This window comes from Octopus bimaculoides, chromosome 2, assembly GCF_046866305.1.
Source record: "Octopus bimaculoides isolate indiv1 chromosome 2, ASM4686630v1, whole genome shotgun sequence".
Lineage (NCBI taxonomy): Eukaryota > Metazoa > Mollusca > Cephalopoda > Octopoda > Octopodidae > Octopus > Octopus bimaculoides.
In genome coordinates this window covers 62026797-62053146 of record NC_142929.1, presented here as the reverse complement: position 1 = coordinate 62053146, position 26350 = coordinate 62026797, and the positions used below count along the sequence as shown (strand labels likewise).

At 34.7% G+C, this 26350-nt stretch overlaps 1 protein-coding gene and 1 long non-coding RNA gene across 15 annotated transcripts in view; one reads left to right on the top strand and one right to left on the bottom strand.

The window, feature by feature from the left end:
* The window catches only part of LOC106882925 (uncharacterized), a 39352-nt gene that overhangs the window by 7172 nt on the left and 5830 nt on the right, over positions 1 to 26350 (bottom strand). For 3 of the 14 annotated variants that reach the window (XM_089346224.1, XM_014933764.3, XM_014933765.3), the window contains exons 2-10: positions 20484 to 20767; positions 19368 to 19546; positions 15991 to 16392; positions 14920 to 15037; positions 12867 to 12967; positions 9313 to 9439; positions 8937 to 9058; positions 7117 to 7308; positions 5117 to 5205 (exon numbers count right to left, since the gene is read on the bottom strand). In XM_089346224.1, coding sequence (XP_089202350.1) covers positions 5117 to 5205; positions 7117 to 7308; positions 8937 to 9058; positions 9313 to 9439; positions 12867 to 12967; positions 14920 to 15037; positions 15991 to 16392; positions 19368 to 19546; positions 20484 to 20752 — 1599 coding nt within the window. In that variant the 5' untranslated portion in view covers positions 20753 to 20767. The remainder of the gene's footprint in view (positions 1 to 5116; positions 5206 to 7116; positions 7309 to 8936; positions 9059 to 9312; positions 9440 to 12866; positions 12968 to 14919; positions 15038 to 15990; positions 16393 to 19367; positions 19547 to 20483; positions 20768 to 26350) is intronic. The other 11 variants (XM_014933767.3, XM_089346246.1, XM_089346251.1 and 8 more) reach the window with 7 other exon arrangements.
* LOC149137087 (uncharacterized) lies at positions 100 to 6994 on the top strand. The gene is made up of 2 exons (XR_016239225.1): positions 100 to 218; positions 4196 to 6994. It is a non-coding gene; the product is annotated as an uncharacterized LOC149137087 (long non-coding RNA).

Below are 26350 nucleotides of genomic sequence, written 5' to 3'. Positions count from 1 at the left end.
TTCCAGATTCATTTCTTTTCTCATTTGAAATTCTCTCCACAAGAAAATAATTGTATATCTATTCAATTTAATGTTGATATTTCTTTAACTTTTATCTTTAGGTCCTAGGTTCTCAAATTTAAGAAAGCAAGCCTTTCCTATAATTCAGTTTCCACACAAACTTCCCATCATTACGCGAATAATCTCTCCCACAATGGATATTTAATCCTTAATCCAAAGTAAGTATTTTTTAAAAATTTATTTGCTAGTCTGGACAAAAGGGCATTTTAAATTATAATTCAGGAAATGGTTTCAATAAGTAATTAATTTTATGCATGTGGTTTCTTTCAATAACCTCGTTCTTAATTCTATGAAACTTGCATAGATCCTCACAAACCAAGGTAATATTTCCCCATGGCCGCATGTGTTTTTCATGGAAGACTAGAATTGAATAACACTGGTTGTATGATGGTGATGTTTGTTTGCAATCATCTTGTGCACACACATTACATGTATTTCTTGTCTCATTCATTTGACTGTGGTCAAACAAAACACCAGGACAGTTTTTAATGCCATCTACTTATTTTATTCTATTGTTTCTTTTGCTGAACTGCTATGTTATGGGGATGTAAACACACCAACACTGGTTGTCAAGTGGTGGTGGAGAACAGAAACAACCACACACACGGTGGGCTTCTTTCAGTTGCCTTCTACCAAATCCACTCACAAGGCTTAGATCAGCACACACACAGCTATGGTCTGCTCAAAATTATAGTGTAAACTACTTGCCCAAGGTGCAATACAGTAGAACAAAACAGGAAAATACAGTTTGAAAGCAAGCTTCTTAACCATACAATGGAAAGGCAGACACTGAGTTCAGTGAAACACAAAGCTTAAGCTATTCATCAACTATTACTCTTTTACTTGTTTCAGTCATTTGACTGCGGCCATGCTGGAACACCGCCTTTAGTCGAGAAAATCGACCCCAAGACTTATTCTTTGTAAGCCTAGTACTTATTCTATCAGTCTCTTTTTGCCGAACCGCTAAGTTATGGGGACGTATACACACCAGCATCGGTTGTCAAGTAATGTTGGGGGGACAAACACACACACAGACACACATACATATATATATATATATATACATATATATATATATATACATATATATATACATATATATATATATATATATATATATATATACATACACACATATATACAACGGGCTTCTTTCAGTTTCCGTCTACCAAATCCACTCACATGGCTTTGGTTGGCCCGAGGCTATAGTAGAAGACACTTGCCCAAGGTGCCACGCAGTGGGACTGAACCCGGAACCATGTGGTTGGTAAGCAAGCTACTTACCACACAGCCACTCCTGCGCCTATTGTCAACAAAGTTTATCAAAATCATTTTCCTTAACCTTATTTGAAGCAATCAAAACCAATGTACTTGCTTTGTCAAACTGTCTAACCTGTGCTAGCATAAAAATTAAAAAAAGTTGGAGGTTAACTAGTACTGATAACTATATAAATCAATCTGGTATGAACTATGCTAATAACGCAGAGGGTCAGTGTACCTTAATACAATTATTTCATGAAGATCATTATTTTCCACTTCAATCAATTAGATTAACTTACATTAATGAGAGGAAGTCAAGTTGAGGTAGTAGGCACTTTATAATTCAAGAAATACTCTGTAGAAAATGAACACTAAAGTGAGATTAAAACATGCATCAGTAAAATTGCATAGTAGAGGGGAGAGGGAACTTAAATATAAATTCTTTTGGGTAGGTAAACCCTTTAGTATTCAGATTACTCTATCAAATGGAATGCTTATTTATTCATGCTGTTTTGAATTAATCTCATAGCTTCAAGATTTCAATGTGATTATTTTTAGAATGACATTGTAGGGTATGTGTGAGAGGCTGGATCTGGCCAGTTTGAACATAAGACAAGGTAGAATATTTGGGCCAGATATGGCCAGCTTAAATGCTAAAGGGTTAACTAGCAGACAGAAGAGATAGAATATAGGAAATACTGTACACTATGTAAATATGATACGTAAATTAAGGGAAAAATCTATTCTGTGAACATTTGATGAAGAACCTCTAAAAATAGATAAGAAAGAAACTATTATAAGAAGCAAAATTTAATACTTATATCACTCAACACAGAAACACTTATATAAATGTGCATGGAGCTATGGCTTTGGCAAAAGAAATCAGGTTTGAGGAAAGCTTCTGATGTCGTAGGTTACAAACGACTGCATTGTCTGCTAAACTAACTGCTTACCATAGGAAAGAATACAAAATGACTCCATGAAACAGATTGCTCATTTTAGATAAGAAAAGTAAGAGCTTAGGTGTGTGACGATGTAGAGGATGTGTACATTTAATAGCAGAACAAATAGCTGGTCATTAAAAGATAATAAAGTCATCAAGAAGTTGGAGGAAAAATACATTCAGGCAGTGGATAATGAGGTAGTAAAGCAGCCAAATAAATCAAGAAAAAGATAAAAAAAACAGCTGCTGAAAATAGGAACATATCTCCCTTTAACTACACCCTACTATCTTTAGAAGGAACTATTTAAAACAACAAACTCCTATATCACAGTAGGCTCTTCTCGCTACTCAGCAGTTGTTTCTGTAGAACCAGATCAACAAGAGAATGGTTTTCATCACCAACAATTTCTTGTCACTGAGATCATTAGTAAAAGCAAAGTTATTGCCCTTGACATGAGAAGAATTTTTAACCATACATATTACAAAACACTCTTTAACACTCCTTTCAGCATCCATAGGGTCTCTAGCTCCTATTCAGGGGTTCATCAGAGTTTATTTGACTCATGCACTCTTTTTTTTTCAATACAATAGTGATCCTTATTTGCACACTTGCACGCACACTAATACAGACAGTACTGGCCTTCACTCATACTTGACACATGCCACTGAGACAAAATTTTTTGCCAGGGATTCATTAAAAAAAAATTTCATAAACCAATGTCCTACAAACACTTACATAAAACATCAAAATGGTTAGCAGTAGCACTAATCACTTGCTTCCGTGGATATATAGATAAAAGTAGTAAACATAGAAGGGAAAGTTAAAAGTTGGTGGAAAGAGTTACAACCAATCTAATATAGAATAAAGACAAAATGGATAAACGGCGGTGACTGCTGTAGTTGGTTAGCCTGGGTCAGCTTTGAGAAATGACCATAAGTGTTCCAGCCATGACCATCTCATTTTGGTTACTTTGGGGACTTGATGCCTCACTCAGAAGGCTATCACTATCAGGTATAAAAATATGAATATATTTATGGTGAGTGAGAGTTGGCAAGTTTATGGAACACAATAAGCACCATAACACTGCATTTCTTAAAGAGATGGGTTCCTAAGTATCTTACACTCTATAGTTCCAAGTGAAAGTTATTCAGGCAATACGAGGGGCAGAAGGTAAAAATACAATCAAGAGTGGCAATATAGCCAATGAAGATTTTAAAATTAAATAATTGCATTGTTTCCCTAACGTCCTCGAAACCATTATGAAGATATTCAGAATTAACAATCATAGAAGCTTGTATATTAATAAATACACCATTTTTACTGAAAATAGGAAAGCAACACAGCTAAAGGGTTGTAGAAAAGATTTTGGAGAGAGATCGAGATCTAGAGATGATCAAAATCAACACTAGGTTTGCAAAAGGCACTAAAAAAGTCTAATACTAGTTTAAAGAAGGAATTTACAGAAACCTAAAACCAAAGCCATCAGTGTGGATTTGGTAGACGAAAACTGAAAGAATCCTGTGCAATGTGTATGTGTGTGTGTGAATGTTTGTTTCTCCTTGTCTTGACATCGAATTAGTGTCACTGTCAAACATGTAGTGTCAGTCATCTCCAATATTCTGTGAAAACATGTCTGGCCATAAGAAAATATTACTTTGCTTGGAAGCAGATGAGGATTGGCAACAGTAAGGCTATCTGGCTGTAGAAAATCTACCTCAATAAATTTCCATGTGAGCATGGAAAAGTGGACATTAAATTGATGATTAACATTTTTAAATAATGCAATTGTTTACCTTTGCAACTAAATTAGTAATTAATCATTAATAATACGGTGGTACACCTTTTCTGGCCTGACATGCCGATATTTTAATTTCTTGAAAATTTATCTCACTAGAGTGTCACTTATATGTATACATGTTCTTTTGATTTAGGTTAATGCATATAAGCTATGAACAATATGATGCTGCAGGAAGGTTATTTTTCTCTTAAAGTCCATTGTGTCACCTAAAAATCAATAACAAATCACTGTTGACACGTGTCGTAGTTTGCCATCATTAACCTACTGTATAAAGTGATTGTAAGTTTAGAAAATTATTGATGACAAAGAGATTTTCTCTGTAAAAATGGATGCCTGGTACACATCTGTCTTTAAAGATCCTATTGCATATTCAACACATGCTGCAGTCTATACATAGCTTAGATGAGGAAATGACTAACTATGAAAAGTACTAGAGTATTACTGATAACAAGTACAACTGATGGACAGGCCTGATTTTGAGGTGAGTCAAAAGTTTTGCAATATTTGCATACATGCTAGTTTGTGGAGTGCATATCATGTGACCAAGTAGATGAAGCCATGGAAGGTACACACTGGGGGTTGGCAGTGTAGTGGTAGTTGGAGTATTGACACACTGTACATTGCTTCAGTATGTATGTGAGTTGAAATGCATTCAGATGAAAATGCAATGTAGTCTAATTTGGGAACTTATGCTTTGCAAGTTTGAACTGGGCTGTAACACTATTTTTAAAAAATGACAAACTATTACAAAGTCTTGAAAGGTGTTTAGGTAATGAGGTTTCATAAACTTGGTGAATATTCAATAAAATCATGGAAGTGTAATTTTTTTCCTAATTGAGGCCAATTCAAACAGCAGAAATAAAAACTATTTCAATAATTCCAGTTTTAAAAACAAAATGTTTTCTCTTCACAGTTAATATTCTCAATATAAAATGCTTTAAGTTTTAATAAGTATTAAAACATTAATTTTAAAACAAGCAATGCCTATAAGAAACCTGATGTGCAAACAGTAATTACATTATCTACAATTCAAAGGGTATAACAGAAAACTTACCTCTCTCTGTTCTTTAATCTGTTTTAACTGGTCATCAGAAAGCGAATCACTGCCAACCATCTTGCGGGCAAAATCTTGAATTGTCACAACTAAAAGATAAAGAAGAAATATATAACATTCATTAGCTATCTCCACTGCTCTTTAAACTCATCTAACCATCAATACTCTCCCATCCTGTGTATAGGTATCTCAGCCTACTGCTCTTTAAATTCCATGTCTTTAATGATTTCAATATACACAACTTTTAGCTAATTGTCTGGTACTGAGCCAATGAAAGATCGTCTATGCAATTGCTCAATTTGCTGGAGAAGAGATTCAAAACAACCCACATCAGAGCAGACCTGATGCTAAACATCAAGTACAACACTGCTGACATAAACCAATAAGGAAACCAATGTTCACATGGGATGGATGGTTTGACAGGATCCAAGCAGTCACTGTTCTCCAGTGTCTGCTTTAGCAGTGTTTCTACGGCTGGATGCCCATTCTAGCACCAACCACTTTATAGACTAGTTTGTCTTTGTTTTGTGATGCCAGCATCACTGAGGTTACCTTGTAACTTGCAAGACTAAGAGGCTGGTGTAGCCTCTATAACTGAAGGAAAAAAAGAGTAATGTAAAATGACAGGAACAGATTTATAGCTTTGAGTGAGCGGTAGAAGAGAGAGAGTAACAGAGGATTCACTATTGGGGAAGGAAGAAGATTAGTATCAGGATGTAGGGAGAAAAGAGAGGACAGAGTGGAAAGGTGATAAGGTAGGGCTGAGGGGCAGGGAAATCCTACATTATAAAAGCAAATATGAACAAAAATATGTAATGGGTAAAAGAACAAGAGAAAATAGACAAGGGTAGCAAGGAATTTGGACAGCCTGTGAAGGGTTTGTGTAAAGTATGAGAGAAGGCCAGAGGGGGACAAGATAAAGAGTGCAGCGATAGAAAGGCGGCGAGCTGGCAGAAACGTTAGCACGCTGGACGAAATACTTAGCGTTCTGAGTTCAAATTCCGCCGAGGTCAACTTTGCCTTTCATCCTTTCGGGGTCGATAAATTAAGTAGCAATTACGCGCTGGGGTCGATGTAATCAACTTAATCCCTTTGTCTGTCCTTGTTTGTCCCCTCTATGTTTAGCCCCTTGTGGGCAATAAAGAAACAAGATAGAGAGTGCAATGAAAGCAAAGAGGGAGAAGCTGGAGGGTAGCATAGAAGTGGGAAGTGCAGTGTAAATGCAGAGAAAGTATCCCTGATGTGGGGGAGGGGGCGGATGGTGAGAGAAATGGATGAATGCAATGAGATCAATGAAAGAAAGAATGGCTGGTGGGATAACCCAAGAGAGAGAGTGTGCTGATTGGTAATACAGCAGGATGAAGCTAGAGTTTACTGGGTAGGTGGGGTGAGGGATGGTTCAGAGCAGAATCTTCTGGACTGGCTCCTGTGCAGGTGGCACATAAAATACACCATTTTGAGTGTGGCCGTTGCCAGTACCACCTGACTGGCCTTCGTGCTGGTGGCATGTAAAAGCACCCACTACACTCTCGGAGTGGTTGACGTTAGGAAGGGCATCCAGCTGAAGAAACTCTGCCAAATCAGACTGGAGCCTGGTGTAGCCATCCGGTTCACCAGTCCTCAGTCAAATCGTCCAACCCATGCTAGCATGGAAAGCGGACGTTAAACGATGATGTAGAGAAGAGTCAGAAGTGGAATGATGAAGAGGTGGTCCATCTAGATGGAGAAAAGGTGTGTGTGTGTGGAGGGGGGGGGGAGACTACAAGTGACAAAGAGACAGGAGGCATAAAGGATACAAAGTGAGGAGGGGGAAAAGGTGCAAGATGAATGAGTAGTAAGCTAGGCTTAGAATTAATTAAAATCTGGAAAAAAGAAAAAGCAAGCCTTTTGTGTTAATTAAACCACCCTCCCAATGGGCCCTACAGGAGGCAGATGGACACTGTGATGTGATAGGTATAGAGATAAATAGAAATTATGTAGATTAACAAAAGATTTCTTACCAGGTGGTCGAGACGCAGTAGCTGCAGTTGATGTCATTGGTAATGGTTGAACAGCAACAGGGCAGGGAACTGCATTTGTTCTAGAGCCAGCAGGAATACTACTAGGGTCTAAAAGGTCAGATGGAAGAGGACAGAATTCTTCATGGGGACCCCACCGACTTCGCCGTTTCCTGCGCCCACATTTACCTTCTGCTAAACACAAAAATATAATTATATCAATACTGAGATTACTATTTTTTTTTTCTTTCCTTACACAGACTATTAATATAATTGAACCGCCCCCCCCCCCCCCAAATACAAAATGATGTCACAAGAAGCAATAATTTCATTTTATACAGCCTTCCATCATTTAACACCTAATAAAAGGCATAAAGAAATGTATACAATCTTGTTCTGAGTGATATTTTCTATCTTTTTTCTTTTAATTGTATGAAGTGCAAAAGGAGTATTCAGAAGCAATCTTCAAATGGATTGTAAACTACTTCCATCCACAGACCTTACAAAGTAAAAGTAATTGTTCAAATCTGGTATTATTATGGCTTGTAAATTAAATTTCTGTTTAAAGAATTAAGGTGTATGATGACTATATAAATGAGACAGTTGTGAAAATAAACTTAAATTGTGAGTAATAAACTGATATTACACTGACAGAATTTAACATTTGGAAATTCCAAAGATTATGAGATATAGTAAAAAGGAATATGATAGAACATAATTCATCGCAATCCTGCACAATGGGATTGACCCTGGAACCACATGGTTGTGAAGCAAACTTCTTTTAAACACAGCCATGCTTAACTCTATTTTATTACCAACCTGCCTGAAAGCGCCCCTGTTTCTACGACACAAACTTCTGGTTTTAAAGTAATCTAAATAAAATCTTCTGCCAAAATTTCAGTGTAATAATGACAGTTATTTGAATAAGTTTTTCATTATTCTTTTAAAATTGAAACTATATTTCAAAAGAAATATGGTAACAAAAGGGTCAAGGGAAATAACTGCATGTAACACAAACCCCATTTCTTATTTCAATATGACAATATAGTGTTCAACGGCCCTGTTGGTCTGGGAGACTCCTTCCAAATGTTTCTTACAAGAAATATAAACAGATTTAAAACATTAACTTGGCACTTTAGGACTACTTTGTAAACTTAGGAATTTTTTAATGTCAGATGTTTTGTACAAGGAAATATATTTATATTTAATGCTGGTAAGTAGATTTCAGAGTTTTGAGAATGTGGATTCAATTGTTCGATCAACTGAATTACCTGCTCCTGAATTCATTTGTTACGTGGCTGAGCATTCATTCCATTGACGCATACAACCTTAATTCTCAGGCAGAGACAGTATGTCAATGTGTGTGTGTGTGTGTGTGTGTGTGTGTGTGACAAGGCTGTACTTTTTAAAATATAGACACAATCCACCAAGATGCCATGCAATGGAATTGAATCCAGTACCTCATGGTTGAGAAATGAATTTCTTAACAATTTGGCTATACTTCACTTATATTAAAAATACGAGTAAAATCAGAAACAAATTCTTAACTCTAAAATTTTTAAACAACTATGTTGTAAGCTAAATACTTGCACAAAGTTTCAACTGATATTTTAGATTAATATTCAATGATATACATTAAAAAAAAACAGACAAACTAATAAAAAAAGCTTCAAAGTACAATATCTCTCCTTTAGTTTACCTCTTGATTCACAGCAGTTTTACATTTCATTTGTGTGTGTGTGTTCACTGTGAAAAGTAGACATACAACTATTTTAAATTATCGTAAATGAAATATAAAAAAAATTTCTCCAAACTTTGCTTACCATTATCACCAGTATTTACTGTAGAAGTCATCTGTGTGTCTTCTGTGTTTTTTAAACTACGCAATTCTTCAATTTTCAGCCACATTTTTTTGTGCAGTGAACATTCAGTATCATACAAAAACCTTGAATGGGAAAATTAAAAAAAAAAACTAAAATTACAACAATAACAATTCTAAATGTAATTAAAGAAAACAAAATCAGTCAATTTTATTATATCCTTATCAATAATACATCATTTTCATCAGGCATAGATTGAAGAGTTGTTGGCATAAATGCTTTATCTAGATTCTTTTGGGAGATTGTTAACGGTAAACATCCACACACATATAAATGCTTAGTTGTTTTACAAAGTATCAGAACATACCAAATATCTTACCAATAAGAAGGATTTTCTTTATTTTCAGCCAAGATTTTTTTTTCCATTTCTGGGCCACACTGCGCAATGATTACAGCTAGTTGGTCCACAAGTCCTTGCGGGTCGTCTGCTGGAGAGACTACAATCACTATCAGTATCTTTTACCTCCTAGTGTCAGCCAAGTCTAGCCACTGTGACAGAAACGGCAAACCACTACATGGTACTTGTGGCCCTGTTATACCACTAACATACACTTCAACAAGCACTCATAAACACAAACTTGCAAGCAACAAAGCAGGCCAGCTGACTTCCAGTTGAGACAAGAAAGAGGGAATGGAACAGGATTTTTCAATGAATAAAAATTGCTACAAATAATTTTTATTTGTATTTAAACTCTAGACATGGAATTCCAACAATGCTAAGAACTAAATTTTCTCTACCACGTTAAAAAATGAAAACGAAGATGATTAACATTTCAGAATTATTTTAGTTTATCATTAGGTTGAATTATAGAATCACATATTGTAGCGATTAACTATATAATTCCAGTTAATGAAATTGCTACTTTTTGTATTTCATAAATTACATTAATATGCTCAATAATGCATCATCCATAACAATATATAGTAGGAGCAAAAACTGTCAACAGTATGTGCATGTGTGAGTGTGTGACTTAGTGATAAGGATGTTTTGCTTGTAGTCATTAAGTTCATAAGTTTGATTCCTGAACTGGGTGGCACATTATGTCTTTGAGCAAGGCATTTCATTTAATGTTGCTTGAGTTTACTCAGCTGAAAAGGAGTACCAATCTAGTGCTGGTGCAGCTCTTTTTCTCCCCTACAGCTACTACATCCTTGTTGTTCTGTTGGGTTATATGTAGAGGGCCTAAAAGGTGTTTGCCTGCTCTCATGATTACATAGGTACCTAAAACTACTAGTGAAATCCTGTTACATGCTAGTAGATCATTACTCACTTGTGAGTGATGGTTATGTATAGTATGAACATTGTACTAATGTTGAATGTTAAGGAATAGAAATGGGAAGTAACAAAAGCAGAAATATGAAAAAATGGATGACTCAGGCAGAACAAAATGATTGACTTTTTAAAACAAAACCAGAAGATCAGTATAACTTGAAAATGTGACTTTATATACAACTTTTATGTGTTAAGTGAAAGTAAATTTCCTTTAATAGGTTCTGTTCATTCCAATGAAATTGTACGCTATAAGTAAAAGATATTTTACTTATTAATGCAAAACAAAACTCTTAAGGGGAAAACAAATATCCTTCACATTATATATTCTTTTATCCAATAATAATTTACTTATAGAAGAAAAAACAGTCTCACGCCTTTTGCAATTCCTCAGACTTGTGAGACTGATGCAGCTGATGTTCAGTTTGACACCTGCAGTTCAATGTCTACAGGAAAAACATGGATGGAGAGAGAACTAGAGGTCTTGTCTGAATGTTTACAACAGAGAAGACTCTGCAAAAGGTACTCAAAAACTAAATGATGGTGGTTAAATCAGATTAGGAATACCACAGAAAAGTCATAAATAAAATTTCAACTGCATCATTAAATAGTAATAAAACTTAAGACTCAGGACAATTTTTCTTCTGTCTGCAAAGTTTAGATTGTATTGGGTCATCTCATAATTAATGCGTTTTTTTTTTTTCAATTGCATGAACTAAAAGTCAGGGGGATGGGATAAACTACTTGCATCAACTTGCTATAAAAGCAGGTAGTAATTTTACCCTGTCCTTATTCTTAGTACAAGTTTTGAAGAGCGCAATTCGATGTTAACAGTTGTTTTTCAAAGCTGTAATGAAAGTGACAAAGGAGCATATTCAGCATATTTTGTTTTATGAGTTCAATAAAGACAACAATGCAACAGAAAGTGCAAGGAATATTAATGCAGTATATGGGGATTGGACAATAAACGTAAGCCAGTGTCAATGGTGGTTCCAGAAATTCCGAGCCGGAAACTACAACCTAGAAGACAAGCCTCGTCCTGGAAGATCTACAGAGTTCAATGAAGACACCCTGCAAACACTGGTGGAACAAAATCCCATTGTAACTGTTGAGGAACAGGCAGAGAAGCTTGGATTTGGTCATTCAACTATTCATTGACACCTGTGTGCCATCAGAAAAGTTAGCAAATTGGGTCAATGGGTTCCTCACAAGTTTTCCGAGACCAATTGCATGCAGAAAGTGAATGTGTGCTCTTCTGTGCTGTCACATCACATGAATGAACCTTTTTTGGACTGAATTGTGACTGGTGACAAGAAACGAGTTCTCTATAAAAATGTCAAGCACCAAAGACAGTGGGTAGGGAAAGGAGAAACACTGGCACCCCAGGCTAAAGAAGGTCTTCACCCACATATGGTGTTATCTGTTTAGTGGGATATGAAAGGTTTAGTCCACTTTGAACTTTTAAACACAAACCAAGTGATAAGAAAGGAGATCTACTGTGAGTAGCTTGAATGGCTTAAGTCAGCGCTAGAAGAAAAACGACCATCTTTGGTTTCAAGATGAAAGGTGTTCTTCCATCAGGATGCTTGGCCACATACAGCGAGGATGACATTCCAAAGGCTAGAGCAGTCTGAATGGGAAACGAAGCCCCACCGACCATATTTGCTGGACACTGCCTCATCTGATTATCATTTATTCCGCAGTCTTCAAAATCATTTGGATGGAAAAAATATGAATTTTGCTGACAAGGTCAGAACAGTACTGGAGGAGTATTTTTTGTCATGGACAAGTGAATTTTGGAAGAAGGGCCTTGCAAGTCTACCAGATAGATGGAGGAGCATTGTAGAAAATGAAGGAGAGTATATTTTAGATTAATAAAGAAATTTTTAAAACTAAAAGAAGTACAAAAAAAAAACTGCATTATTTATGGAACAACCCAATATATATATATATATATATATATATATATACACACATATATATAATATATATATAATGTCTAAATTTGACTAAAATCAGTCATGGGCAGACTGCAGCCTGCAGAACATTCTGAATGATACGCCTAATGAAAAAATAATTGGAATTTTTTCTAGTAGTGTGGCCCACCTGATAATGAGTTGTCTCATGTAACCCGTTTCTCAAAAAAGGCTGCCTGTGCCTCATCTAATCTTTAAAACTTTATTTCCTAACATGTAAAAAAATTAAATCTCAAAGCAGTTATAGCAACAATCAAAAGAACAAATGAGTAAGCGTTTGTATACATGCACACAACAAATGACATTAACCAGGCATTCAAATGGCAAACATACCCATCCATACTCCTTTCTACACATATAATGAAGGCAAATATATACATCATTAATGTCACAGAGGTTTACTGTTACTACACTTCCCAATTACAGAAAAATATTTCAACTACAACTAAATTTATTAGAAAAATCAAACAAAGATCAAATATTAATTTACTTAAAAATTAGCTTAAGATTGGAAATTTAAACATCAATAGTTGAAATGAATAAACAAAACTCCTATTGAAAATTTATGAAGTTAAAGAAAATAAGTAAATCCATTAAGGGCTAAAACATTGAAGAATAGGGGAATACCTCTTTCTTCATTTTCTTCTTTCTTCAAATTTTTCAAAACTGCATCCTCGCTCTTTATTCTGTTGTTTGGAGTTTGTTTTGAGTCATTCTGGGAGGGCACACTAACATAGAAAATATAATGAAAATGAGAAAATCCACGATCAGATTGTTACTAGCAATAATAAAGTAAATTAGCATCATTGTAATCTGCTGTTAAAACTTACAAATTGGCATCCACTAATGTAAAATATCTTAAGTTGTCATACTGTTTTATGCTTATGAATTCTATTATTTCTTTGTTACTGACCCATACCTAAGTCAATTGTTGCTTAATTTAAATACTGTTGGCAAATTGGTTTGCAGTTGCATTTTACCTGAAATAATCCTAATCATGTCAATACAGTATGGAAAAAAATCTCAGAACCAAAGGTTTTAAAATTATTATTCCTCAGGAGTGGCTGTGTGGTAAGTAGCTTGTTTACCAACCACATGGTTTCGGGTTCATTTCCACTGCGTGGCACTTTGGGCAAGTGTCTTCTATAATAGCCTTGGGCCAACCAAAACCTTGTGAGTGGATTTGGTAGACGGAAACTGAAAGAAGCCCGTTGTATATAAGTGTGTGTGTGTGTATGTTTGTCCCCTTAACATCGCTTGACAATCGATGGTGGTGTGTTTACGTCCCCGTAACTTAGCTGTTCGGCAAAAGTGACCAATAGAATAAGTACTAGGCTTACAAAGAATAAGTCCTGGGGTCGATTTGCTAGACTAAAGGCAGTGCTCCAGCATGGCTGCAGTCAAATGACTGAAACAAGTAAAAGAGTAATATATGCAGCATTTAATGGGCATTGAATTTACAGCTAGCTAATAGTAAACTGCACATACAGAAAGTGTGTCTATATGTATATGTGTGTATACACACACACAAGTCTGTTACAGCGAAAGTCATTTACAAATGGATCTCAATAAACTTCATTATAAATAAATTTTTAATATCCGCAAAATGGTTTCATGAGTTTAAAGAATTACAGGTAACAATCAACACTCAATCATCACCACATCCTAAAAATTGCTGTCCCTCCACTCTCACACAAAATTTTATCACCATCAGAGATAATAATCCTTTTCTGCTAGAGTGAAACTGTCTGCACTGAACACTTATCCTCTTACCCTAAAAGTCTCTGTTGTATCCATTTATGTCCTGTTCTATTCATTGCATTACAAATGTCATTTTTATTTAAAAGATTTTGTCACCATACAGGGAGACAGAATATCATAGCAGGTTTTGTTTTTGGCATTTCAGTGATTATACTTTTACCAATCCCTTGCTAAATTTTCTGACAAATTCTCAGCACTAGAATTTACATATTCTTCAGTATTTTCAAAGTGGCATCTCAACCTTTTACCTTTAGTATGCATGGTTCAGGTTTTTGTCATCATTTTGTATTAGAAAATGAATTTTTTTAAATACTTCTGCCAACAAATTTGTGCATATGCAGGTAAGACGTTTACACAATATAACATGAATACTATGAAGGAAGATCTATTTTGAAGTAGAATCTAATTCTGCTTAAGTGGTCATGGTGTGACACCATTAATGTATACTTGTTTACAAGACTATTGCACAGTTGTCCCTGAACTCAGAGAATACAGCAGATATAGTTTACAAGACTATTGCACAGTTGTCCCTGAACTCAGAGAGTACAGCAGATATAGTTTATAAGACTATTGCACAGTTGTCCCTGAACTCAGAGAATACAGCAGATATAGTTTACAAGACTATTGCACAGTTGTCCCTGAACTCAGAGAATACAGCAGATATATATATATATATAGCTCTTCAACACATCCTGTGGGACAATACAATGTATCGTTATAGTTTCTTGTCAATGAAAAGTAGATACTACCATTGATCTTTAAATGTTTTACTATTGAAGATAATGTCTTCAAAATATCACAACTTGCCTCCATTTAATAGTTCTAAATATTTACCTCATGCCAAAACACTTTAAATTCTTAATTAACCAGTAAAGGGTATAGGTTATTATATAAAAAATATTTAAGCAAATCAGCTTACTTTGATGTAATTTCAAAATTCTTTTGTTTCTCTGTTTCTGCTGCAACAGAGCTGTGTTCACTGTCATCAGTGTTGTGAGACAGGTTTTCTTTCCGTCCACTTGTTGGCTGAAGCTTTACTGCAAAATAAATTACAAATGAATTCAGAATAAAGAAAATATGCAGACACATTTAGAATTTTCACGATTTTATCATTTTTAATATTATGAAATAAATAAATAATCAATATAATAATTTTTTAAACTAAGTTCAATAAATTTCATCAAATAACTGAAATGAAGCAGATTGGATGTTAAAATGGATTATCCTTTTATTTCATATTCCCAGACAATTGTTTCTGACAAAAGGACCAAGATTTCCATAAAGAGAACATCATAAAGGTCGAATTTGTACTCTTCAGAAGGTGAGATTTAAAGGAAAATAAAAATAAACAATTGAATCGATTCAATTGTTAGTGGAAGAGTGAATATACAAATAACTAAGAAAAAATTCTATGTATATTTTAAACATCTTTTTGTTTATTCTTATTTTGGTTGGTCCAGAACTACAGTTGAAGACACTTGCCTAAGGTGCTATGCAATGGGATTGAACAATAAACCATGTAGTTGGGAAGTAACCTTCTTAGCCTTACAGCCATGCCTGTGCCACACACACAAAGGGCTTCTTTCAGTTTCTGTCTACCAAATCTACTCATAAGGCTTTGGTTGGCCCAAGGCTATATTAGAAGACACTTGTCCAAGGTGCTACACAGTGGGGCTGAACCCAGAACCATGTAGTTAGGAAGCAAGCTTCTTACCACACAGCCAAGTAAAATCAGTCATGGCAGATACTGGTGTCATGCAGGTGGCTCGTAAAAGCACCCATTACACGCTTAGAGTGGTTGGCATTGGTGTTAGGAAGGGCATCCAGCTGTAGAAACCATGCCAAATCAGACTGGAGTCTGGTGCAGCCTTCCAGCCCTGGACAAACTGTCCAGCCCAGGCCAGTATGGACAACAGGCATTGATGATGATGATAATACATATACACACACTCATATAAAATATGAAGTTATATCAAGAGTGATATCTCACCTGGACTGAGATCTTCAGTTGGTGAAGTTGGATCATATTTATCATCTTCGTCTTCCACTGAAGAGATCGATGACGTACTGAGAGTTAAAGCATTTGAATTAGAAAGCTTATAAGATTTACAGCTGGAACCAGATGGAGGAGAAGGAATGGTGGTAGAAGAATGAGAATTAGATGATGAAGATAATCCAATAACTGGTGTAACTGAAGAGTTTGGTATTTTTACAGCAGATAACGTAGAAGGGGTTGGTAGAAGTGGTGTTGGATGGGATGCAATAGTTGAGGTGGCAGATTTGGTTACTGAACACTGAGATTGTATTGAAGATGAGCAAGGCACTTGAGTCACACTTTGAGGTTTTTCTTCTTGTGGTCCAGTTTTTGATACAGAATCGCTTTGCTGAGAAGCTAGACGAAAAGAAAATACATATTTAAAACTGAGTATGACATATTGTTAAAATATACTGAAATATTGTTCTATGTCCTTTAAGATGATAATAGTGTAAAACTAATCATGTAGATAGCATATCAGGAATCTTTAAAAAAAACAAAAAACAATATGAATTCTGTAGCATATGCACCAGCATAAACACAAACATATAAACATTTACTAGCTATCTACAAACACACACTTTTCAACTCCTCAGAGTTAACTTTCTTATATTACATTTGATGTAATTTATCATTCTTTCACAACACTCACAGTAGAAGAATGCGTTCATTGAACACCTACATTTTACTCAATAACAATGACCTATCTTTGGGGTGACATGGCTTACCTAGCCAGGCCTAACTTTCCATAAGCCCGAAACAAACAATTTTTCTTTCTTTCAATTATCTATAGCATTCTACTTGCCATTCAGGATGATCAACAACAACTAGTAGCAAGAAGATATATTCACATTCAGTATTTTTAAGAAAATAAAATTTTTATTAATAGCTTACAAGAGGACTTATGTAACCAGTGAGAGGAAGTAACCTTCATATAGGAGAGGTGGCCTGAATGCTTATAACAGAGTGGACTCTCCAAAAGGTATCTAAGGAGTAGGCATTAAACTGAAAAATGGAGTAAGTCTACCATTCAAAATTTTAATTCATCTTCTGTATTTTCTACAAAGCACAAATTTCCATTCTTTAGATTGTTGACCAATCAAATTCAAACACACATTCTTCTGATGTGATAGCTTCATGCAATATTTCAACAACTTTTCATATATTTTTTCCATTGGTCAAAAATACCCAAGACTTCTTTTGATGCTACACCAACACTGCCATTAGCATATCTTCAACAAACAGTAATATTAGTAGTACTAACAATAATGGGAGCGATTTCAACAACACAATGAAATCAACTATAAAAGAATGCCAGACAAAACAGCCAGGAGAAATAGGATGCCTGCAATTTCAACAAAATGGATGACAAACTCAACTGCCTGCCAGCAATAGAGAAATGATACTGCTGATGACATTAAATTGAATAAATACAATCTCATTTTCATTTTTAATGTGACATATGTGTATCAAATTTTGCTACTTGAGGGATGAATCTAGATAAGAGGTAATTAGTGATTATCTCATTAAGGTGAAACCTGAATGTTTCATTGTTGGTATTATACATATTTCATTTCATTTCAAACTAAATTACAGATTTAGAGGGATCCAGTTCACTGAACACATGAAATGGGTTTTAATTAGCATTTCTTTATTACATTTAACATTCCTGATCAAAAGAATGGAATTCATTTCTCTGACTTTGAAGTCTTAAAACGTTGGCATTCGCTGTTTTCCACAAAATAAAATCTGTTTCAATTCATCTGAATTCTATGTTACCTATATTGCAAAGAATACTTTCTACACATTAATGCACATTTTCAAAGTGAATAATCTGTATAACATACATCATTCAGTTCATTTGTCTTTTTTCCATACTAACAGAGATTTAATGAAGTATTACTTTATACCCAGCACCCTTCCTGTCATTAACCTTTACATCTTAATTCCCCTTTTCTTTAAAAGCACGAAGCTAGGGAAATGTTAACATGTCATTTTTTGTTCAAAAGGTTTCATGCACAATGCAAAATTTAAGCAGACATACAGACACACATGCACACGCATATACATATGATGGAAGCCCATCATATATATATGTATACAAGTAAAAATCTACCAATTCCACTAACAAAGCAGTGGTTAGTCCAAGGCCACATAAAAAATATTCGCTTAAGGTGCCACACAGTAAGATAGAACGTGAAACCATGTGTTTACAAAGCAAACTCCATACAACCATGTTTGCATAGGTATGTAAATTACATCTATATCTTGCACAAGGTATTTGGAATGTGTGTTACATTGTAATCAATCTATTAATTGTACTCTAAATGATAGAATAAAAGATGCTTAAAAGATATTCATAAAAAAAATAATCAAATACAAAACCAGCTCTTACATTATATAATGAACACATGAGAAAACACCCATAAGGATCACACTTCTAAGTCATGTCTATTCATTTACTATCATTAGAACATATTTGTATCTTGAGTATGTTATGGAAAGCAAATCTAGAGTATTTAATCTCTGAAAATTAAATAGCTGTTTCTTTTACAAGGTCACCAAGAGTTAATTATAGCTGAACAGTTATTTTTTAACCCTGCATTAGTCACATGGGATATTTTGTTACACCAAAACTTTAAGTGCTCATACTTCCTAGTTGGCAACTTTTTTTCTTCTGTGCCCTCCCACTACTCTCCTGAATCAGTGAGGGTGTGCAACTGTGCAGTGGCACAATTGTAGCTCAGTTGTTGTGGGAGGCAGACTTTGCTTGTCTTCAACCAGTAGTCAATCAGAGTGAATGGTAATGGCTGTATAATGAGCTCACATTGATTTTTCCCTCCATTTCAATTCATGGAAATATATTGTGGCTATTTTTGATGAATAAAACTTTTCTCTATTATTGGTTTGCTGTGTTTCACCTACAATTTATAACATATATTTATGCAAAACATTTATTATAGTTTTCATTCAATAAATAATTATATCTTCAGTTCAAGTTTTGATTTAATGTATATTGTGACAGAGATTGCCTGTTATGTTACTTTTTTTCAGCAGTATGACAATATTTTACATAATTGTAATGCTATAAGCATTTTTGTATTGGGATGTGTTAAGGCCTCAGGGACTATCCATTTTGGAAATCTGAAGTGACTAATGCAGGGTTAACAATTTGCAAACTAGTAACTATATCAGCAATCTTATACAAATACTATTGGCTAATCATTTATCATTTTAACAACAGCCATTACTTTCCTGATATTTGTCAGTCTCAAAAATTATTGGCCTCAATATTTGGCTACCAGCAAGAATGAGAAATGTACAGCACTTACGCACAAGTCCCTGAAGTTTCTTGAACCTTTCCAGAAAGCTGCCATCATTGACAAACATATCCTGACTGGCTGTGGTAACTACAGGGTTGAGTGGAGACACAGTTGGTAAACCGTCGATTTCAACTTTGGGCTTTTTCAAGTCTGTGTACTTTTTCAGTAAAGATGGTCTTTTACCAAATCTTATGAAAAGAAAAGTAAAATACATACATTCATATATATGCAGCACAGTACATACAAATATACAAAGTATATGTGTTTACACAAGCATAGATACAGACACAGAAAGAATTGGCAGTGGAGGAGTGTCAATTATTAAGACTACTCTATCATGAATGATTATAAACACTTTATTATAAAAAACATTATCAAAACAGTGAATTTATAAGCACTAAATCATAAATCATGTCAAGCGGAAAACATTACTACTTTCAAACTATATAGCATTCTGAAATTCAAGACAATTCATCTACAGAGTAGTTCTCCCCGAGATGGAAATTTCAAAAGCAGATTATCACAGCCAATATCCTGAAACAAGCAAATCCTAGAACAAGGCATTGAAGAGTTGGTTTCCTTCATGATATAAACACAAATGATTGGTTGATTAAGAGCCAAGAAAAGCTAAGTAGGTGGCATTTCAATTTACATTTGTTGTAAAAGATCCAATTCAAACAGTAAACATTTGAAATGGTAGAATCAAGCCATGGTACTCTTTTACTGTTTCTAATCAGTTGGCTGTGACTAGCACCTATACATTAGCAAAGAAAAGAATACAAATGTAAACATTTTTGAAATTCCTTTTGAATGTTTTCAGAGGAACTGCAATTAATTCCTTCAAAACAGTAACAACTCAACAAAGTTGGTTTTACATAGTCACTCATCTCAAATGTAGAAGCCAAATTCTCCTCTATTTACCTTATAAAGGGAAGAACACACTGTTCTAGCCAACAAAAGAAAATTGTGATCATGGTCAATGGTTCTGATCACAAAACTATAAAATTTGTGCCAAACAAATATTAATTTTTAAAACACAGTTGAATTCATAAAAAAAGTTGAATGTTATTGATAAATTGAAATAAAAGGAAAAATGGTCATACAACTCCTAAAATGTCAACTTACAGTTTTGATTTTAATTTATTAGCAGGGTTAATTCCAGGAGCAGAACCACTAGAATCTGATCTCGTCTCAGAAGACAGATTTTTCATTTCATCTTCTAGCTTTTGTTGTATTTTGCGCTTCTTTTCTTCAATGATTTGCTCCTGTCTGGACATTTGTTTCATCTTCTCACGGAGGCTTGTGCCATAGTAATTTGATGTGTTACCAGAGCCTGGAGCAGAATTACCACAACTAGTGGCAGGACTGAGGTTGTTGCCACCAAGTCGAGACATTATTCAATGGAAAATCTGGAAATATTCCAAGGAAAAATAATGTTAAACAATTCTCTATCCTTAAAATTGCTGAAAATAGCATAGACAGAAGTCATTGTATATACACGTGTGATGTAGGGAAGATAAGCAAATAACAAATTTGGTTGAAATATCAACAATAATATTTTATCATAAGCATGATTACACATGAATAAATATATTTTTACACAAAATCAGAAATAAAAATTTTCATAGTTCTGTATAATAAATTCCAAGTTGAAATAGATTTTGAATCCATTAAGAGATCAAAACAGTTTATATAAAACTTAGTGTGATACTTCCAATACATTTACTTGGCCTTGTCTCCCTTAACCTTTTTGATACCAAACCTGCTTGAGATCGTCTAGAGTTCTATGACAGAAACTTTTAAAGTTGGCTAAATTATAATCTTCCATCAAAATTTTATGCTAATCTGTTCCAGACTCCAACTTAATAATGAGAAAGTTATTTTACTAAATTCTTCATTATCTTCAAAATTAATTAACTGAAACAAAAGCAGCATATGTCAACATAAACATGGTAACAAAAGGGTTAAAGTTTGTTGTGTCATCATTTGTTTGACTCTTCTAATTAGTGGGTATAAACAAATACATCACTCATTAGAAGATCTGCTAATTCCTGACTGAGATATGTTGCTTCTCAAATTAGTCTAAATTGGATTTTTTTTCAAGCCTTCCTTAAAATGACAAATTTTCAATATTCGATTTTACATACCATTCACATTGCTAATGTAATTGCTATACAAATTTTGATAATAGCTTACTAATTACAATAGGAACCAATCATAAATTGGTGACCATTACACAGTTTAAAAGGGACAATGTTGCAACATAATAGGTGTGTGTTACTGAGAAAGAAAGAGAAAAAGAGATTCAAACTATAATTTTCTTATAGTCTATCATACAGCACCATTATTTCACAACTTATCTCCTTCTTATCTATATATATAAAAATGAGAATGTGTCTGTCTGTCTCTCTGTCTGTGTGAATCCCTAAAACTCAAGAACTACGCAACCAATTTCATTCAAATTTTACACATGCCTTATTTAGGGTTCCAGTTGTGTTTTAGTAAAAAAAAATTATTAACTTCTTGCAGAGTTCGAGCACACGGCAACATAATATCTCCTCCACTATTTAAGTATTACGTGTCAAAAGTGAAACAAAAACACTCATGTCAAATACTTTCACTTTAAAAATGAAACTATTCCACTAACTGAAACAATCACATTTCGATACTGTAGTGACAGATACTTTCACAGAGAGAGAAAGAGAGAAAGAGAGAGAGAGAAAGAGAGAGAGAGAGAGAGAGATGTATATGTATACATATACATGTATATGTACACCATTTCGATACTGTAATGACAGATACTTTCAGAGAGAGAGAGAGAGAAAGAGAGAAAGAGAGAGAGAGAGAAAGAGAGAGAGAGAAAGAGAGAGAGAGAGAAAGAGAGAGAGAGAAAGAGATGTATATGTATACATATAGATGTACACGTATATATATATAGATCTATACATACATGTATATGTATACATATGTGTAGATGTATATATATATATAGATGTACATGTAATATGTACACATATATACATATATACATGCATACAGATATCTATACATATATACACCCATCACACACACATACACATAAACACACACATTAGTCATTTGTTTTCTTATCCAAAACTACGTCAAAAGTACTGAATGGATCTTTATGAAATTTGGAAATTATATTCTTTGCATAACGGCCATAACTCCCATGAAAATTCATATATTTTTGATGTTGATGAAATTTTAACCCGAACATAACAGATGAGCATTATTTAGAAAATGATGTCACACGTTATCGAGGCTACCATTCTTTCTGGATGTGCAAAAGGGGATGACGTCTTTATTCCAAGAATTCCTCTTACTCCATCAGGAGCAGACATTCCTTTTACATTCAGAAGACTACAATTCCCCCTTCGTGTGACTTTTGCCATGTCCATAAACAAATATCAGGGTCAAACACTGTCTGTAGCTGGTCTTCTCTTGGAAGAGCCCTGCTTCTCACATGGACAACTGTATGTTGGCTGCTCAAGAGTGGGTAGCAACAAAAAACCTATTTGTATATGCTCCACAAGGGAAAACAAGGAACATAGTTTACAATGAGGTGTTATAATCACAACAGCAAGAAAGTATGTACATGATCACCTTCTTTTACGAAACTTCATTGACTTTCATATATTTATATTGATATACATATATATATACGTGTGTTTGGGTGCGTGTGTGTATATACATCTCTATATATAAAGATGATGCGTAGTCTAGACGGCGTTTTTAGATTTCATTATTCTCTTTAACCCGGGCAACGCCGGGTATTTCTGCTAGTAAACTTTATATACTAATGCCCTTAAGAGCCATATCTGGCCAAAATATTCTATTTTATGTTCAAACTGATCAGATTTAGTCACTTACACCAACCCTAGAATGTCATACCAAAAATAAACAATCACATCATAGAAATTTTGAAAACTGAATAAATAAGTATAACTTTTGACAGAGTAATCTGAATGCTAAAGGGTTAAAAAGATTCCTCTCCATCAAAACAGTTTCTCTAAAACTCATCACTCAACCACATGGTTCTGGGTTCAGTCCCACTGAGTAGTACCTACTATAGCCTCAGGCCAACCAAAGCCTTGTGAGTGGATTTAATAGACAGAAACTGAAAGAAGCCCCTTGTATGTGTGTATGTGTCTGTACCTATGTTTGCCCCCCCCCCACCACTGGTTAACAAACTGTGTTGGTTTGTTTACATCCTTGTAACTTAGCAGTTTGATAGAATAAGTACTAGGTTTTAGAAAAAATAAACAAACAAACAGGTCCTGGGGTCGAGTCATTTGACTAAAAGTTCTTCACGGTGGTGTCCCAGCATGGCCATAGTCTCATGAGCGAAACAGTTAAAAGATAAATTTTTTTAATACTTAACATTGATATCCTAGAGACTGGTATTTATGAAAAACAACACTTCCCTTCTTCTAATAAATGAAAACCTTTTTTTAAAAATCAATTGTGTTTCAACTGACAGTACACATCGTCAATATTTAATGTCCATTTTCCATGCTGGCATGGGTAAGCTGGAGAGCTGCCATAGTCTCCAGTTGTCTGTTTTGGTTTGATTTCTATGACTAGATGCCCTTCCTAATGCCAACAACTTTACAGAGTGTACTGGGTGTCTTTTATGTGTCATCGTCACTGGCCATGAGCACGATTTTACTTAGCTTGACAAGTCCTCTCAAGTACAGCAAATCACCAGGTGTCTTGGTCGCTTGTCATCACCTCTGCAAGACTCAACAACCGAAGATCGTATTTCGCCAACTCATCCCATGTCTTCCTGAACAATTTCAGTTGTATCCACAAATGCTAAGAACATTGTATTTTAGTAGCACTTTAATGTAAAGGTCATTTATAGTCCTGACCCCTAATGCTTACACCTCTGGTTTCTCTCTCGTACCAGTGCAGTATGAAAGTTAGCCAGAAGATATCAAACCAATAAAGTTACTTGTACATAACTTACATGAAAATAATAGTAAATCTAGCGTGCCCTAAAATTGAAGTACAGGAGATTTATTTAAATTTTTGTTAACCCTTTTTAAGCAGATTTCACATGAAATACATTGCCTATGAATTTCACTAATTTTGAAAATAATCAAGAGTTTTAAAAGATTTAGTAAGGTAACTACTTTTTCCAATATTCAGCTGAGGTTCACAATATGAATCAACAAAAATGTTTTTACATGAAATCATGAATGTAGATTTTAATTTATATATACATTTTTTAAAACAGTAAGGTTTTGTATCATAGAACTAACTCCAGAGATTAAAATTCTTATTTTCAAAAGTTAGGCACAGGCATGGCTGTGTGGAAAGACGTTTGCCTCCCAACCATGTTTCCAAGTTCAGTCCCACTATGTGGCACCCTGGTCAAGTGTTTTCTACTATAGCTTCAGGCCAACCAAAGCTTTGTGAGAGGATTTGGTAGACAAAAACTGAAATAAGCCTGTCATGTGTGTGTGTGTGTGTATGTGTTTGTCGTTCATCACTGCTTAACTATTGGTGTTGGTGTATTTACTTCTCCATAATTTAGCAGTTTGGCAAAAAAATGTGATAGAAAAAGTATCAGGCTTAAAAAAAAAAAAAGATACTGCAGTTGATGTGTTCAAATAAATTTCTTCAAGGCAGCGCCCCAGCATGGCCACAGTCTAATGATTGACACAAGAATGAAACAAATTAGTTTTTTATATAAAAAATTATGAACATGTGTAATTCATCCAACATACACTAGAACTTAGATCAGTCTGTTTGCTCTCACACATGAGACAGTTACTGCTGTTTACACAAACATTCTGGACAACATCCCAAACAATGCCATTTGGCTGATTATTAATAATTCACTGACCAACCATTTGCCTTCTCATCGTCTTCTCTCTTTGCCAATGTTCCTCTAAAACTAAATAACTGCAGACTCTCTCCAACTATTACCATGCGTCTTCACATCCCAGATTCTTCACAAAACATTCTGTAGAGAAAGTGTCACTACCCAGAATTGATACTCTCTGGAATGCACCCAGCCAACTTCTCAAACATCTCATACTGATAGATATTGACCTACGAATGTTTAACAGATTACTCACATCAGTTTTGTAGGCCCATGTCCTTGCTCCATATCCTTTCACTAACTTATGAGAAAAATTAGTTAAGAATGGAATTGACAGTATAATAGCACCCAGCATACTCTGTGGAGTGGTTGGCATTAGGAAGAGCATCCAGCTGTAGAAACCAAGCCAAAACAGACTGGAGCCTGCTGCAGCTCTTCAGCTTCCTATCTCCAGTCAACCTGTCTGCATTCCAGCATGGAAAATGGACACTAAATGATGATGATGATGATGATGTTCATGTATAACAAACTACCACCTTGTCCTTTGGTGGTTTCAAAAGCATTCACTAGAGCAACCATTCAGACTTAACCAATCTTTTTGCAGATTGTGAAGGTTGGAATCAACTGCATCAGTATCTTGTCTGAAAGGATATACTATTCACTCCTGAATTAATATTTTAGAAAAAAAACAAAAAAACTGCACTTTAGCAACAAATATGAAATGATTCATTAAAAGTAAATAATCCCAGCAGGATTTTTTCTCTCAAAGACAATATGGAGAAAGAGAGTTGTTTAGCTGCATCTCTTATTTGAATATTTTACTGTATTCAATAAAATGTTTAAGAGTTGGATAGTAAAATCAGTAGGGCATAGAGCAAAATAATTCATATTATATTGGTTTCAAGTTTTGGCACAAGGCCAACAACTTCAGGGAGGTGATAAGTTGATTAGATCAACCCCAGTGTTCAACTGGCACTTATTTAATTGACCCCGAAAGGATGAAAGGCAAAGTCAACCTTGGTGGAAATTGAACTCAGAATGTAAAGACAGATGAAATGCTGTTAAGCATTATAAGTTCTAACCCTGTCTAAACTAATTTTTGCTTTTCAGCTTTCTGGGATTAATGTCAACCAATTGTTGT